The sequence below is a fragment of the Echinococcus granulosus genome (assembly GCF_000524195.1).
Source record: "Echinococcus granulosus chromosome Unknown EG_S00007, whole genome shotgun sequence".
Taxonomy (NCBI): domain Eukaryota; kingdom Metazoa; phylum Platyhelminthes; class Cestoda; order Cyclophyllidea; family Taeniidae; genus Echinococcus; species Echinococcus granulosus.
Genome location: NW_020170387.1, coordinates 266,006 through 282,753, shown reverse-complemented (window position 1 = coordinate 282,753; position 16,748 = coordinate 266,006). Strand labels below are relative to the sequence as shown.

General features: G+C 41.9%; 3 protein-coding genes across 3 annotated transcripts in view; 1 reads left to right on the top strand and 2 right to left on the bottom strand. All coding sequences in view use genetic code 11, as the record gives it.

Moving 5' to 3' along the window:
- The window catches only part of EGR_01750 (hypothetical protein), a gene marked incomplete at both ends in the record, with an annotated part of 5,494 nt that extends 1,238 nt beyond the window's left edge, over nt 1–4,256 (bottom strand). Inside the window, 4 exons of the mRNA XM_024490999.1 lie at nt 977–1,094; nt 1,619–1,718; nt 3,804–3,894; nt 4,201–4,256. Of these exons, the coding sequence (XP_024354455.1) occupies nt 977–1,094; nt 1,619–1,718; nt 3,804–3,894; nt 4,201–4,256 (365 nt within the window). The remainder of the gene's footprint in view (nt 1–976; nt 1,095–1,618; nt 1,719–3,803; nt 3,895–4,200) is intronic.
- Nucleotides 4,257–5,670: 1,414 nt separating this feature from the next.
- Nucleotides 5,671–13,311, top strand: EGR_01749 (Thioredoxin reductase 3; the record flags this gene model as incomplete). The annotated part of the gene is made up of 17 exons (XM_024490998.1): nt 5,671–5,802; nt 7,468–7,587; nt 7,628–7,688; nt 7,728–7,814; nt 7,942–8,063; nt 8,767–8,908; nt 9,073–9,120; nt 9,195–9,337; nt 9,641–9,756; nt 9,878–10,103; nt 11,016–11,120; nt 11,344–11,417; nt 11,486–11,639; nt 11,870–11,953; nt 12,031–12,123; nt 12,802–12,939; nt 13,249–13,311. 17 exons carry the CDS (start codon nt 5,671–5,673, stop codon nt 13,309–13,311), a joined length of 1,908 nt encoding a protein of 635 aa, XP_024354454.1.
- A 2,611-nt stretch (nt 13,312–15,922) lies between these two features.
- EGR_01748 (hypothetical protein) lies at nt 15,923–16,748 on the bottom strand (the record flags this gene model as incomplete). The annotated part of the gene is made up of 2 exons (XM_024490997.1): nt 15,923–16,380; nt 16,640–16,748. The coding sequence occupies 2 exons, from the start codon at nt 16,746–16,748 to the stop codon at nt 15,923–15,925; spliced, it is 567 nt and encodes a 188-aa protein (XP_024354453.1).

The following is a 16,748-nucleotide window of genomic DNA, read 5'->3' as shown; positions in this document are numbered from 1 at the left end:
CGTCACGCTTGAGATGCGAACTTGCAACTCAAAAGTGGTGCCTTGCCTTCTAACAGCGTAAAATTAGGCGAAAACTTTAATAGTGTTTCATTTGATCGGCACTTTCACTAGCATTAAGTAGGAGATTGGCTATCAACATTTAGCCCCTCTCCATGCCATTAATTTGACGAAAGTTTCGACAGTAAAATTCACAAATTGTGACATGAATCACCCTTGGAGGAATAAATAATTAGCCCCAGTTTAATGTAGCAGATCGCACAACAGCTCATCAAGATTTTTAATTTGGCCTCCCCAAAGCCCACCGATTTGTCATTTTAAGATATGGCTAGTGTATGCCATTATTTCATGTCCTTTTATAGTAGATTATTTTATCAAGAGAATCAATGAATGACTTCGCAGTACCGAAAACAAAGATCGAGAAATTCGACATTGACCATTTCAGAACGGAAAATGTGGGTCTCTCATGTTCTTATTGCCCCCCATGTATACCTTTATTTTGAATCAACCCAACCACGTTTTAAAGTTGACATTATTGTTTAATCGTAATACCATCTCCCCAAAACTAACTAATTTGATGCATAATTTAATGCCACTGATTGTGATTTTAAGTAGGACATTTTACTAGGCTCGAAGTGCAATGGTTTTAATGCCAATTGGGACGTATTAGATGGTCAAATGACATTCCTTCACCTTAAGATTGCGTTAGGGTGCCACAAGAGAGTCATGGTGTCTAGTCAGAATGCTTAGTCCCACGCAGATCATGCGTTTTAAATTCTTGCTTCGACTTAACAACGGCTGTTTTCGTTTTGCTTTGTTTGTAGGAGGCCGGTACAAGCCCATCGCATGTACAGCCCCCTATACCCAATGGCGACGTGGGTAAAGTAAGTGGTGAGGTGCTGAAATGCTTTTTTTTCAAGAAAATAAGTCGGTTATTTTGTATTTAGACGAGTTTAGAGAACGCCGGCTCCGCGGATACCTTAGTACGGCAGAGAAGCGAAGTCGACTGCATTCAACAAATGAGAGTTCTTCGTCAAAACTCCATGGAAGTTCGAAAACGTAAGGTAATTTTGCTCTTTGCACTGTAGATATTTTTACTAAGCAGTGAGAACATTACAACTTCAAAGCAAAATGACCGGAGCTGATAATTTGTCTTTAATTACATGTTTTTCTTCCGTCATCACAGCATGCTTGAACTTTGGTGTTGAAAGCATTAACAGCGCGTGAGTGTGTATCGAGCATTCAAACAATTATAAAGAGAAAGAAAAAATTTGCAAAGGAATATTAAGATGATTCGTATCATATCCATACGGATTACGGGAGCTCCGGTTTTTTCGCATTATTTCCTTAACAGTGAGTAATTGATAGTGCTTTGCTAATTCCGACAAACCGAAGGAGTACCAAATAAGCAAACTTTGAAACATCGCGTCTAAAGCAGTTACGGTTTTTATTTTCCTGTCAAAGCATATATCATACTGTGGCAGAAAGCTGCCTAAAAAAAGGCTTGGAAAGCTTTGCTAAGTTGGAGAAAAGAAGTGGTAGTGTGTATACGTTATCCGCCTAAAAACAAATTTTAGAGGGGAAATCAAATCTCTCCACCTCCTTTATAGACGCCTTTTACGCATTTGATTTAAGCAGCAGGAAATAATTCTGCCTTCCACTTTAAATAAACTTTTATGGAAACCACAATAAAAATTAAAGTAAATTGCCCATTTTTCTACCTTTATTATGAATTAGTGAATTTTTAAATAAAGTTCCCGCTTAAAGAGAGAGTGAAAAGATGGCCATCCAAAAACGTCAAATTACCTATGCCACACCTCGAATTCCCATGCGGCTGAGAAGGTACTCGACCACAACGTCACTGAATCCCTCTTGGCTATTCTACTGCATCTGCAATTTTGTCCCCTACAGCAACTGCATTCGGCGACCCGGCGATATGCTGGTCGTCACGCGCGTGTCCACCATTAGTGGTGGGAGCAATGGCCTCGAAGCAGAGTCAAATGACAAAGGATGAGATTTAGCATAGTTTTGTGTGGGTAGGATTTCGCGTCTGTTCCTCCTTGTCACGTAGTTTTGGCTTCATAGCTGCGCAGCCGCATCCATTTTGGCAGTATTCAGGTGGTGGGTAAGTGGAGGAGGAGGAGGCACCGCGTGCTCAATTGACTGATATGCTCATGCAGGTGCAGTTGGAGACTCCGTGGTAGACTTGTGAAAGTGGTTCATGGGTAGTGTGAATGTGGTTGTTAATAGCTTTTGGGGATAAGAGGAGCCTGTGGTAATTGGCGATGACAGACGTCATTTTCAGCCCATCTGTTAGGAGTCGTCACGGATTCTGCCATCCGTAGCATGTTCACTTCTTCTGCCAGGCTAGAGCTTATCATTTAGTGGTAGAAATCATGATAATTGTCCTTTTAGATCCAGTTCGCTATTCGCTGCTACCAATGTAGAGCTCGTGATTTTCTCTTAATGCAAAGGAAGACATAATGTTCGGGCAAAATATGGGTATAAGATAAACAAAAGTTTTTGGGAGGCATTGGCTTGGCGAGGGGTCAGGAGACTCGACTAGGTTACAACGGGGAACCTCACGTGGCTCTTTACCATAATCGGGAATTGAAACAAGAATTAAAGCATTGAAATAGCACTTTTGAGGTGTGATGCAATTTGCTCAGTCGTATTGAATTTGCCGAAAATATGTTTACTTCATAGCCTATATCAAAGTGAAGCCGGGGACGACTTTCACTGGTACTTAATGCTTGTTTTTTTTAAAGAATAACTGCTGCCTATAGAGAAGCGCAACATTGATGAACCATTCCCTTGTCACTAGGTGGGATGTCTCAGGATCATCGCACCTTCAAGGGATCATTAGTTAAATAGCCCATTAGCAGAATTGTAGAAGGCTAATTACCTAACCCTTTTTAGATGATAGCGCAGCTGATCTTTTTCCTAGTTAAATACCAGTAAGTGATAAGGTAAAAGTAAAAAGTCTTAGAAGTAGGCTTCATAAAATGACTAACGTGAAGGCTTGATGCTACAATTTGGGCAATTTGTGCAGGTGATGTCAGGCTTATTTCACCACAAAGAAGACGATTGCTATTAAAAACTCCAATTCAGATTTAAGCTAACAATTTCCAGACTCAGATTTGATCAGACAAACCGGGTTAGCTACTGCTGTTGACTACAGAGAACTGGGACAGCAGTTTACTTTGTTTGTAAATATAGTGTATAAAGGTTGACCTTCTTTGGAGTGAGATTACTCATTTTTCAGCAAATCGGTCCAGGACAGAAGTTTACAATCATTGCCGATTGGCCGCATCTCACAACTCGAGGATGGTACATCTGCAAACTGTGCAAAGTTTACGAGTGCCAGAGGGCGGAATTTCAGCGACACCTGCTTAGTGAAGACCACAAACTCCATCGAAGAAAGTGAGTGAGCGCACCTGTTGCACCAATGGGTGCGGCTGTTCTTTTACAATAATATGGCCTAATTCCTTCTTAAGGGAAGGAACTTGCGGCGTTGATGACCCGGAGGAATATTTCACGCTCGGAGAAGGATAACATTGTTTTAACCCTCTATTTGATTGAATCATTCTTTTTTTCAAACCAACTTGTGATCTCTATCCCTTTCTTATGTAAATACTCTCGTATACAGTTATTAAAGAGGTGACTTTAAAGTTTCGGAGGAACCGAATCGAATCACAATTCTGAGAGCAAGAGGATCACAGTAAAGTTTGTGTCCTTTGAAAATACTTGGTTTGCAAGTTGAAACATTTTTATCATCGTAAGTTCAAAGACCAATTTCTGTCCACCTCCCCCCAAAAAGCAGGCAGATCCATTGATGATTTATGGAATGAAGAATTATCTGATAAAATTAACAATTCTTGTGCCTCATATTGGTGTCTAAAAGAACTAAAATATGCCGAATCGGTCCGTCACCGAGTTATTTTTATGTTAGATACCTCACTAGTTCTCCCGGCGGTCCAGTTATCATTCAACTTTCACCTGAGCTATTATGATGCGGCCAACGAATGAATGCGGATTAGTCGTCCTTAACTTGAACCTTTTAACATCCCCGTCTGGACACAAACCAGTGGAATTCGACATCAAGGAATTGCTCTTTAACTACCACAGTTCTTAGTAGTTCCAATTCGTTAGTGATCCGTCTCCAAGTTCACCACTCGTTACAGTATGAATTCGTTTGCATACCTTAATGCGGCCATTTCTACATAAATTTGTATTTTCAAAAGTCCTGACGGTCGCATTGTTTGAAAGAGAGCTCAGTCCGGTTTGAATTATGACAGTTAATAAACTCTTCAAGTAGGGGCTTTAAATTCATGTAGCTCCCTTAAAGGTGGCAGTGTATCCTTTTTTTGGTGAGAATGGTGTAAATGTGTACGCAAACTTTCACTTGATGGGCTTCATGGGTAGGTAAGCATCCTCTTCCCGGGATTTAATTGTTTATGTGACCGTTGCAACGGAAGATCTTAGTTTCACTCCTGAGAAATTGACAAACTTTATTGAAGTAGATCGATGACCCAAAAGCTTGTCTAGTCTAGTGACAGCTACCGCGTCATCCTCAACTACGCATTTCCCATTTACTTAGTTTCTCCAATTGAACCGAGAATCCGAAATACCACGCGGGATTCTAGAGGCTTACAACCTATTCTCCTTCCTATTTGCTGATGGCCTTATCAACTGACCACCAATAAGCTGATAGGATATTCCAACCTCTCTCCCAGATAGCAATTCGGCGTAATCGCAACTGAAATGGGGCTATTCCCACGGACAGCAACGAATGATGAATGGAACCAATGCCAACTGTCAGTGGAGAGTCAAGATGATTAATAAGCATAAGTTTAGACCAATGTCTGGCTTTAGAATATATTTCCTCTAAAAAACATGCAGGAACATGTACTGGTCCTTCATTGTAGTTTGTTATCAGAGATGGGTCCCTCGATTTTAGAAATGGCATGTTGTTAAACAGGTCCTGAAACGGCATTACAACCCAACACCCAGAACATGTACTATCATCGTCCAAATTACTTTCCCGCCGACCCCCACATACCGAATAAACACGCATTGTCAAGTCATGAGTCAAATTACCCCTTCGGGCATCTGCAAGGTATAGGATGTACAAGCATTTCTTCAATCGTTTTGATGCGTTCATCTACTGATGGATTATTCACTGTAGCCACCCAAGCTCTCCTGAAGCCACATCAGGTCAATGTACTGTGAAGAGCATGTGTTATTGACGCGCAGACGCAGAAGGACCAGAAGGCAATGCAAAAGGGAGGACGTGCAACATACGAGGGCTCAAGGGCTGACGTGGTTAAACAAAGTAGTAAATCACTGCATCACATTCAGAAGTCAAAAGTAAATCATATTCATACTATCTAATAACTCAAAAGCAACTTTATTCGCCTTAAATTACCCATATAGTTATCTGAATTATTCTTAAGGGAAAAATGGGGACAATGTTAGCTACATCAAAAAAGGTCATAAGAAAACTATCAATGAAATTTTAAGGCACCACAGGATTGTAAAAACAGCAAAAAATTGACTCGTTGGCAAAAAGTTAATTTGTTTAAAACCCAGGGATATAATTGACGTCGCAAGTGTGTGTTTTGCATATATGAACATTCACTTAATATTCAAAACGGAAAAATAGCGTTAAAAATGGGGACATTGATTAAGACATGCAAGTCATTATTAAAAAAGACCACACAGTGCGATCAATCGATGTCGATCACCCGAATCTCAACTGAAGTCGCAAGAAGTCACAGTAGATACCATTATTACCAACGCACAGTAAAGCTGGGGGGCTAAAATTTCAAGTGGAAGTAAAATCTATGTTTACTTAATTGTCCACGTAGTCAAATACAAAGTCAAATAAAATAACAAATTACTGTACCAGAATACGGAAGAGTCCAGTACTGCGATCCCCCAAAGGCCGTGATTTTAAAGAAAGTTTTAACCTGAGGAGACTTGGGCACCCGACTAAACCAAAAGCGGAGACAACTAACCCATTAAAGCATTACAGAGGATTGTACAAGACTTTAACAGGTTTTTCCCTATATTTGGAAATGTGTGCTAAAATTTGCTATTACTTACTGCAAAGCTTTTTGCTCACATTAACATAAAAGTTATGTTTTCCAGTTGCAAAGGCCCTTGCAGTGCTTTGGCTTTCAGTATTTACTTTTTTGGCTTCCCACATATAACAGCACAAAAACGATTACAATTCCATTTTTTTGCCAGCTTATTTAGTCAATTGGCTAGTTTGGCTAAATAAAAATAACAAAATGTTATGTAAAATTTGTGCTTTTTATGCCACTTTATTTGTTTAAATGCTTAGCTGCTAAACCTTGCACATAAAAGCGGATTTATCTGTGTGGGCGCCGTGCTGCCTTCGCTTACCGGCGTGCCTGTCTTGCTAGGTAGTCCAGTTCCTTTCTGATAGAGCTGGTTTGATTTTAACCGGATTTCTATCTTGTTTTATTAATAAATCTTATTGGGTTGTGTAAGCTTTTTTATGGACACTGAGGTAATAATTATTTCGGCCTTTTGCGATAGTAAGCTGGCAAAATGTCATTCACTAACCGATCCATGCCTTTCCTAATTGTCATTGCTACTGTTTGTTGCTTGTTCGTTTGCATGTCATCACAAATCATGTCATTTGTCCATTTTGAGTGCATGTCAATTGAGACTACATGTTAAGGGTCACATTGATGCGTTCGTGATAAATGAGTTTTTTCGCCTTTTAAAGCATGTAATCGTACGGTCGCAAACGTATGCCTGTGCGGCTTTACATTCCTGATAATTTGTGTCGTGAATAACGCCGGACTTGTTTTGCGGATTTTTTGGTGCTGTTATTCGTAATTTCCTAAAAATTCAGTAGTATTACGCCTTCTGAACCGCACTTCTCGTTTTCACCGAGTTGAGTACCTTTGCACTGATTTTTAAGCAACCTTACTTGTTTGGGAATCGTACAAACAATTAAATTGTTTTATCGTGAAGGGTATTCAATTCGTTTGAAACATCTGGGTCGATGATATGTGACAGATGCTAACGCCGACGCTAACCTGTAACTCACGACTGCTTTACTTTCAGCCAACCGGCACTCAAGATGTTTGGCTGTCATTGTCTCAGACGAGCGTGCACTCCACTATCTGCTATCGCTTGCTTTTTTAATCCGGTAATTTCTACCTTTAAGTAGGCATTCTTTGTTCTTATGTGTGGCTGCGTGACTTGGGTGTTTCTGCAATGAAGATCGTCTGGGAACTAGATTTCTTCCGAATGTTCGTAGGATGTACCAGTCACTACACTGCCTCCTTACCGGCGTACCGTAGGTCCGCGATAAAACCAACTGCTAGTTGTTCTGACAATCGCTATATTAGCTACGCTATAGTGAATACTTCCCTTTTGACATCTGCAGTTTGCGGCTGTTTACGTGGTGTGGTCTTTAATCCTTTTTAGCGAAGAACCGCTATGGCTCCAATAGGTGGTTCTGCGGAGCAGGTTGAAAAACTTCGAAATAAGATCAATAATGCTGCCGTCCTAGTCTTTGCTAAAAGTTTCTGTCCGTACTGCAAAAAGGTATCGGCTTCGTTTTGGTTCGTTTACTGGTACTGAATAGGTTATGGAGCGGTTTAACAATTTGAAAATTCCGTTCGGATACCTTGATTTGGACTTAAAAAGTGCGTGCTTTTCCTATAGAGGACTTAATGTTTCATTAGAGAATGGATCTGATTATCAGAAGATGCTACAAGAAATCACTGGTCGAACTACAGTCCCTCAGGTTTTTTTCCGTGGTGAATTCATCGGTAAGCTTAATGGTTAAACCTTGATCTGGGTTCTTATTCATGCTGTTAATATTGCGCTAGGACGTGCTTTGCGCCAATCTGTGGTTACTGGAGAAATTTACGATGGTGAATGTTAATTCTGCTCCAGGTGGTTGCGACGATGTGATGGCGATTGACGATGATACCATTGTGAAGAAGGCAAATGAGATGAAATACGATTATGACATGGTGATCATCGGTGGTGGTTCCGGCGGATTAGCTCTGGCTAAGGTCAGCTAAGAATTTTCCATTTAAACGTTATCATTTGCCATGTAGGAATTGCTTAGATGCACAGGTAATTTCCATTATCGTGGCGGCTTCTGCTCTGTCACTCAGGTCTATCTGTCTGCAATGCCTGTGACAACATGACTCATACTGAGTAAAGACGGATCAGTTTTTTCATCGTGCCACAGCTAAATTTTTTGGGGCATAATTTGGCGGTGGGAGACTTTATTTATGGAGGCTTGTATGGCAATCTACTAAAATGAAATATTCCAATTGAATAGATGAGGTTGGATAAGTTTTTTACATTTTGATAGCACTTTCGCATAGATTGTTAAGATTTTATCAATACTTTTCTCGGTTTTTTGGAAACAGCGTAGTTTCTAATATCTGGCGTAAGTTCAGTGTCTTTTAGTGCTGAACTGATTATGGGAGATTCTTTGTGTAATTTGGTAGGTTTTTTTGTTGCCGTAGGTTGCGTAGCTCTTTGTCTGCTACCTCATCGCTATCCAAATGGCCCAGCGGCGCCTTTTCCGGCACATTTCCTTCGAGGAACCCACTCAGAACCATGTTTATAGAATTCCTCGTACTCCATCATGATTTATTTAGGTCGTCTAACAAAATTGAAGATCACAGGCTTCTCAATAATGCTAGCAGTCATAGTCTAAGCCCGTTATCAACTCAAAATGGGGTCTTTTTCAATAACCTGCAGGAATCGGCAAAGTCGGGCGCCAAAGTTGCTCTTCTCGACTTCGTCGTACCTACACCTATGGGCACCACCTGGGGTTTGGGTGGTACTTGCGTCAATGTTGGCTGCATCCCCAAAAAACTCATGCATCAAGCTGCTCTCTTAAGTGAGTCTTGGATTTTAGAAGCCTGATTACCGAGTCGGCTTTGGCACCTTCGTTTAGATTTGGCTTTTGAAGACCACCGAGAGTACATCGTTACTCTAATTTGATCCATGCGTTTTCACAAGGGGCTATTTATGACTGCTGTAAATTATTTGTTCATCTTACAGATCACTACATGGAGGATGCCAAATCCTTCGGTTGGGATGTAGATAAAGGTATGATTATTTGCTATTTACAAAATTGTAGTTAGTGACATTGCATTCTCCCTTTACTGCTCCTCCTCCAATAGGTCCTCACGATTGGGTCAAGATGGTGGAAGGCATTCAGGACCACATTCACGCCCTCAACTTTGGCTACCGTTCATCCATGATGAACGCCAATGTTAAGTATCTCAACGCCCTTGGTGAAATTGTAGACCCACATACCATCAAGGTGATTTATCTTTGAGAAAATGGTTTGTGTTAGGAAATATGTTACCCCAAGATTAATGTCTATCATATTGATATCCTATGTTATCACATCATATATTCTAACTCAAGTTTTCCGCAGAAGGGCGCACCGTCTACTTAACCGATCAAAGATATGCTACTTTCCTATTTTTCCTCGACTGCACCTTGTACGCTACAACCAAAGATATTTACTCAAAAGTTAATGCCCTTTTGTGCTGTAGTTTGCTTTTACGACGCTGGCTGCTCTTGATCCCGTTTAACCCTTGGCCGTCCTCGAAACTTGTAGACTACAAATAAACAGGGCATAGTAAAGAACATCACCACCAACACGATCATTGTGGCCACGGGTGAGCGCCCACGCTATCCCCCGATTCCAGGAGCCAAAGAGTATGGCATCACTAGGTTAGTACCCTCGGATGCATTAGTTGGGTTGATTTGAAAAATCCGCTTTCTTCGGTGCAGTTCAGCGGGAACAAGCGGAGGGGAGGGGGAGAGATGTCATCTGTTTTCTTACCCATTGCAGTGACGACCTCTTCTCATTGGACCATAATCCAGGCAAGACACTGTGTGTGGGAGCGAGCTACGTCTCCCTTGAGTGTGCCGGATTCTTGAGCAGCATTGGCTGTGATGTGACTGTGATGGTGCGCTCAATTTTCCTCCGCGGTTTCGATCAGCAGATGGCTGGGTTAGTCAGTGACTACATGGCGAAGTACGGCGTCAAATTTGTCCGTCCCTGTGTCCCCACTTCTGTAAGTTCAGGATACTCTTCCTCTATATACTCCAGTTCCATGAATTACACAAAGACTTTATGTGCATCTGCGCTTGAATAATGTGAGCGAATTCTTCTCTTAGAATACCGTTGGCCGAAACCGTGCCTCTATTTAGGCTCAAAACTTTGGCAAGCTGTAAATATGCGGAGTGTTTACCGACTTTACGCACCATCTAGGACACCGCGATCGTACAAGTTCATGACCCAAAGTTGTCCTTTTCTCCCCTTTCCTATGGTTGTTTCACCAGTCACGTGGAGTTGTGCTAAAAATTACCAGGAAAATGACGTAGGATGTCCCCATGCATGTACCATAAATCTACGTTGCCGAAGTATATTTTCACTCGAGAGGCAATCTAACTAATCCGGCTTGCTAAAGTGGTAGTCAACCAATGCCAAGCGAGTGAACGCATTGATGTCCACAAAGTCCACCCTTCGTTTGGTCTGATTGCGTTATTCTCACCAAGCTTATTAGTATTTAGAAACTACTGCATATCTCACGCGAATTACAAGTCATTAATGTGGTGTTCTTAAGTTCGGGCACTGAGTATCGCTTTTACACTAGTCAGCTTTAGTGGGGAATTTGTAGCATCTCTACCTTTGCATTACGAAAATGTGCTGGGTGTGGCCTTGGGCGTTTATCAAGTTTTAAGCCTTGGGGCTTATGCTTGTATAGTATGCACAAAACGTTATTACATACTTGAAATGTCAGTCTGTAAGCTATCTGCTAACCACTACCATTGTTTTTGTCCCAAGTCATTATTCTTTTCCATCGAAGAACTGGTGTTCAAGGTCCATAGTTTGTGTTCGGAGATCATAGAAATAGTTCCTCATCTATCAAAATTTGCCCCCTCTTCTGATTTACGTTTAAATATGTTATCCATTCACTTTTCAGGTTCGATGCCTGGAGGAGTATGATCCAGAATCGGGTAAGCTTGCCATCTATGAAGTTGAAGGCAAACACGAGGATGGGACGCCGTTTAAGGATACTTTCAACACGGTAAGCTCAAATGCGTTTACTTTCCACAAGACTCCCATCATTTGAAACTTTTTTAGAAATCCTCACCTGTAATTATTGGCAAATTTGTCGTTAGTTTCCGATTTTTGGGAAGTAACGCTAATTGGTTTTTAAATACAGTGATGCCTCTGCAAGGTCTATAATTTCACCAGAGAATCTGGGGACAAAGCCGATTGGGTCTTGAGTTTTTTTTAAATCGCTATAGGTCCTGTTTGCAGTGGGTCGTGATCCCTGCACCACCAACATTGGCCTACAGAATGTTGATGTCAAAACCACCAAGTGAGTCAACACTTATTACGCTTCCCTAGCAGGATGTGTGACGTATTTCACCCTGTTTTCTTCAAAAGTGGCCGCGTCGTTGTTGACGACGAGGAGCGCACAAATGTCCCCAACATCTATGCCATTGGCGACGTGAACAACGCTGGCTATCAGCTGACTCCTCTTGCCATCCAGGCAGGGAAAAACCTCGCTCGCCGTCTCTACACCGCAGATGACTGTCGGGTAAGCCCTTTTCCCCAGCTGTTTGCTGCCAGCGCTTACAACAAGGATGTGTTGGGTGGTTTGGCCAGTTATTGTAATAGCTTCCCTCCATTAGGCATTGGTTAAAGGTTCCTGTTTTCGTTTCTTCGTTTAGGATACTTGTGTTGTCTCAATATCAACTCATAGTGTTTTTTTGCAAACAGATTTGATTCTGCTTTTTCAGACGGATTATACCAATGTTCCTACAACAGTTTTCACTCCCCTCGAATATGGCTGCATTGGTCTTTCCGAGGAAAATGCTATTAGCAAATTCGGGGAAGACAATATCGAGGCGAGTAATTTCTCGCAAATCCGTCTAGCTGCATATATTTCTCCCCACATCATCTCTTTAATTTATTCTACCACCTTTTAGGTCTTCCATTCCTACTTTCAACCACTTGAGTGGACTGTTCCTCACCGTCCGGATAACACTTGTTACGCGAAACTCATTATTAATAAACAGGACGTGAGTTTTTTGCTTCTTGCTTTCTAATCAGAACTTGCGCATTAAGTTGCTAATGTCATTCATGCTTGGTAGAGTGGTCGGTTTAAGAAACCCTGTGTTTGGTTTCCTTAATGAAGTAGTTTGGTGTTTTATGCCCGTCATTGTTCCTCCTGGGGGCTGGTACATAGAGCCGCCGTGTTACGTTGAGAGAGCATCATCACCACACATGCCTGGTGATCTCAAAAATTTGTGTGCAAATTTCACCACATTAGGTATCTGTAAGCAGGTTTTGAAGGATAGCGCGTCTAACTCTGTCTCCTTCTCATACAGAAAGGGATATTCTTTGAACATTAATGTGATCTCTATCCTCGAGGACTAACAGGAACGGAGTTTTTCTTTATTTTCCTTAAACGTCATAAAGGGTTTTAGAACAGCGATTGTGGAGTATTGGACTCAGTTGTTCCCATGTTACATTTAAATGTAACATTTGAATTATGACGTGTGATCTGAATGTTTAAATTACTGTCAAAATCATTAGTTGATTCCTGCTGTCCGTTGTTTCACAACGGAATTACCTTCCTCCTAATATAGCGCATTTGGGTATTACGATAATTATTTTTTGGGTGTTAGATTGATGGAGGGGGTGTTGGGGAAGGGCGCATTAACGCATTTACTCAGGACCTTTATGCTTCTCCACAGGACAACCGCGTGGTAGGATTCCATGTGTTTGGTCCCAACGCCGGAGAGGTGACACAGGGCTACGCGGTTGCCATGCACCTGGGCGCGAGGAAGGAGGACTTCGATCGTACCATTGGTATCCATCCTACCTGTTCAGAGGTGAGTCGCCAGCTCACCACAAATTTTACCCTTTTGAACTAGTTATGTACTAGGCTTATTTTCAATGGAGTTAGCTATTTAGAGGTTTTGTCACAATAGTTGAACACTAACCAATTTGCAAACAATAAATGGTCACCTGAAATGACTAGAAGAAGCTGAGTAATCAAACTTATAAACTCAGCCGAGGTTCTACTTGAAGATCAAAAACCACTTGGCTGGGTTCAGATAACAGTTGAAAACCCTTAATGATCCAATCACCAATCCTAGGACATCAGAGCTCAATGATTGTTTTGTTTTTATTCCGTGAAGACTTTCACAACTCTGCGCGTAACGAAGAGCTCTGGCGCATCTGCTACCGTAACCGGCTGCTGAGGTTAAGTCCTGCCGGAGCACACACCTAGTCCTTGCCCCGTTGGTGGTAGTCTTCAATTATCGCGCTTTACGGGGAAAGTGGGATTTAGTGCTCCGGTGGGAATAAAATTCGTGACGCTTAGGGATGGTGGCTGCGAGGAGGCATAGGACGAAACCGTACTATGACTCGAGACCCGTCAACCGAGCTTTGCGGAGCGGATCTTGACGATGTAGGTCGTCTCTGTGCTCCCTCTCCCCTCCCGTCTGTGCATCCTTCTGACTATTTTCGGTACACATCCAAGAACACTTGCAGATTCCATGCCCTATCCTTGGACTTACCTCTTTCCGTGCTCTCATTTTTATGGCTTGTTTGACAGCCTTTCTCCAAGCTGACTGTTTGTGATTTGAAAATCGAACAAATAGTTTCTTTTCAAGGCGTTCATTTTTACGTTTTATGCCTTATAAGTCTTTGCATCATTAACCAAGTCCTGCCCTTTATGTTGGGGTCGCGTACTTAAGAGTACTGGGGTCGCGCTTTTTCTTAATGATGATGGGTTTGGGCCTGCTATGGTAGCATTGATAGAGGACTGAGATCATCGTCCCAAGGCGCTATGCGTGGCTGTGAATTTTGAAGAATCACAACTTCGTATTTGGTTACAGGTAATTACTGATGGCAAAAAATATACGACAGCAAACTGCCAACATAGATTCCGACTGCCTGTGATACCGGTTCCAATAGTAGTGTTCAAGTTTACGAGGTCGCTGAGAACAGAAATGCTGCATATAGCTTGGAACCCCGCAGTTGCAAACACGGATAACAGGATTCGCTCGATTCCTCCACTATTTACCCAGGCATTCTCCTACCTTTGAATTTTGTGCTCATTTGCCTTAACTATTCAGTTAAGCTTTGTTGGGGACATTAATTGGCAAAATCACTTATCCCATGATAAAGCATTCACCAATGGGGCCTTGCGCGTTACGTTTAGTACTTCAGCTATAGTACATTTGCTATTCCCCCACCTCTATCCCTGAAAGTATGGACTAACATGGGGTAGGGATGATCTGTATCATGGCTCCAGTAGCCTGGTAAACTTTTAATTTGTTTTCAAGGTCAGGCAGGTGACTACCTAATTGGTCAAGAAATGTAGGCTTCTATTAGCTTCAATTAACTAATAGTATTGTTTGCAGTAGCTACATATCACTCCCTACCCACACCAGGCGTTCCGACTTAACAACTTTAAGATTACGCTAAGCCACTGAAAACTGAACTGGCCATACTTTGTAACCGCCTCAAGCTTGTTGCTCCCCTCCTCAAAATGATTTGTGAATTGAACCGCAATAGTCGCGTACGTATGTCGCGGTCGTCCGTTACTGGTGGCAGGGGTTATATCGTGTGCCTCCATTACCACAAGAATGTTTGTAGATCGCGCATTAAAGCTCCCCACACTTTACCATTCATAACAGTTCACACCAGTTTTTAGCTGCGATTAAGAAACAAGATATTTAATACTTATCATCGCTTGAAACGGAATGCGAGAACTCGACCCTGACGCCATTTGGACTATCACTGCAATCTAAAAAGTTGTCTCGAACAAGGCAATACAAATGCAAGGCACCTATTGCGCCGTAGCAAATAATTGCAAGGTCCAAAATACAATAGTTTATGAGTTATTCGCATGGTGGGGGCCGTCGAACACAATTCCCTATTATTGGGTACAGGCTATAAAACACTCGGAAGACTAATTAATTGCAGTGAAGCGCCAGACAGAAGTCTATCCTCCTCAAGGAGGAATGATGGTGAGATTTGAGTGCATATGCAAGCTAAAGGTGATGAACCCGAGCGCGAATGAGTTTTCATGACACGGAAAATGTAGTGGCTAGATTTGATGGACATTTGCGATGGGAGAACTGGACTGCACACTTTCAGCCGAAGAACGACTGAGTAATGTGGAGAGATTCTGCTACCAGGCACCAGCTATTGTACAAAGCAAGCAGGAAGGTGTCACTATGACAGCTCTGTTTTGTGAGGCTGAAAGGCCAGCGATCATTGATGCGAACAACCAGATTACCAGTAAGTGTCGCTAAGTGAAGGATGATTGGGACCCCTCAAAACTCGGAAGCAAACAAAATTTGCTACCTCAGGGCACTATATGTATCAAAAACCTCAATTTACAACGTAAATTGTTTTTGGCACATAAAAGGTACCACCATTGAGTTGAAAATCATTGGATTTTTGTTAATCAGTAAGGCAAAATATGTGAGGCGCAACAACCGATCACAACGAACCAAAATGGATCGGTTCCTTTAAAGTAATGAAATCGGGAAAAATTTAACCAAGTTTTAAAATTCGAGATTACCCACGTGAGGAAAGCCTAATTATTGAAAAGTCCAACCCGGGATTGGCCATTTTAGACAGTAGATGGGAAAGTTGCCTGCATATATGGTAAATCACTGAGATCATTACGACTGAAAAATCGCTGCCTTTACCTTTAACATGAATGAATGAACCAAATGGGTGGAAAATACCACCTTCTATAAGAGTAATAGAATAAGCAAAAATGACGCTTCTGAAAAGCGCTCAAGTGTTTAATTCAAGCACTTTTTTCATAAGCAAATACACATGAAAAGTAAGCTAGTGTGTGGTCTGAGATGGTTGAGCAGGTACAGGATTTGGTGAGACCAAGGATTCACTGTCAAGCCGATCTCGTGTTTCAATCAAGTCCGACAGCTGTTTGGCCGAATGAAGTAGGGCTGCTCGACGAGTGGCCAGTTCAGCTACCAGGCGTAGACTACGTCGAAAACTGACCTGCGCTAGCCGCAACTGCGGGGGCACCAAAACCCCACAGAACCAGTTGATTGGGTCGGGCACCTTGCAGTCTGTAGACGCCCTGGTAGCATCAGCACTACCTACGTAATTATCAAAAGGAGACAGTTCATCCACCAGGTGAAATGATGAAGAATTATCCACTCGAATGCGTGCGGTGGCGCCATGCGACGCCATCTCAGCTGAGTTGTAAGAGGCATTGGATATTTTGGCCGATCCGCAGAGTGAGTTACATCTTGTTTTCGCTAGGGAAATACGACCTGTTTCTAGAGAAGTTATTGAGAAGAGGAAGCCATCTTTAAAAGCACTCGACTTTGACAAGTATGGTCGTAAATGAATTCGCAAGGAATGTGTCTCATGCATGAATGAGATTCGTGAAGCACAAAAACATACACAAACTTTAATAAAACATGAAAGCCTTTGCGAACATAAAAGTCACAGTGTTTATAAACAAAAATGCCCCGTTTTAAACATACCAAGTGCATTAAAGGAAAAACTTCATCATGCACATAAAGGCAAACGCACTGAGTGAGTTTTCAAGGTGGTGATAAATTTCTAGGTAAGCAGAAACGTTAGCCAAGTGCACCAACAGGACCCTATTAATATCATCATCAGTAGGCGGAGGGCAGCCCAT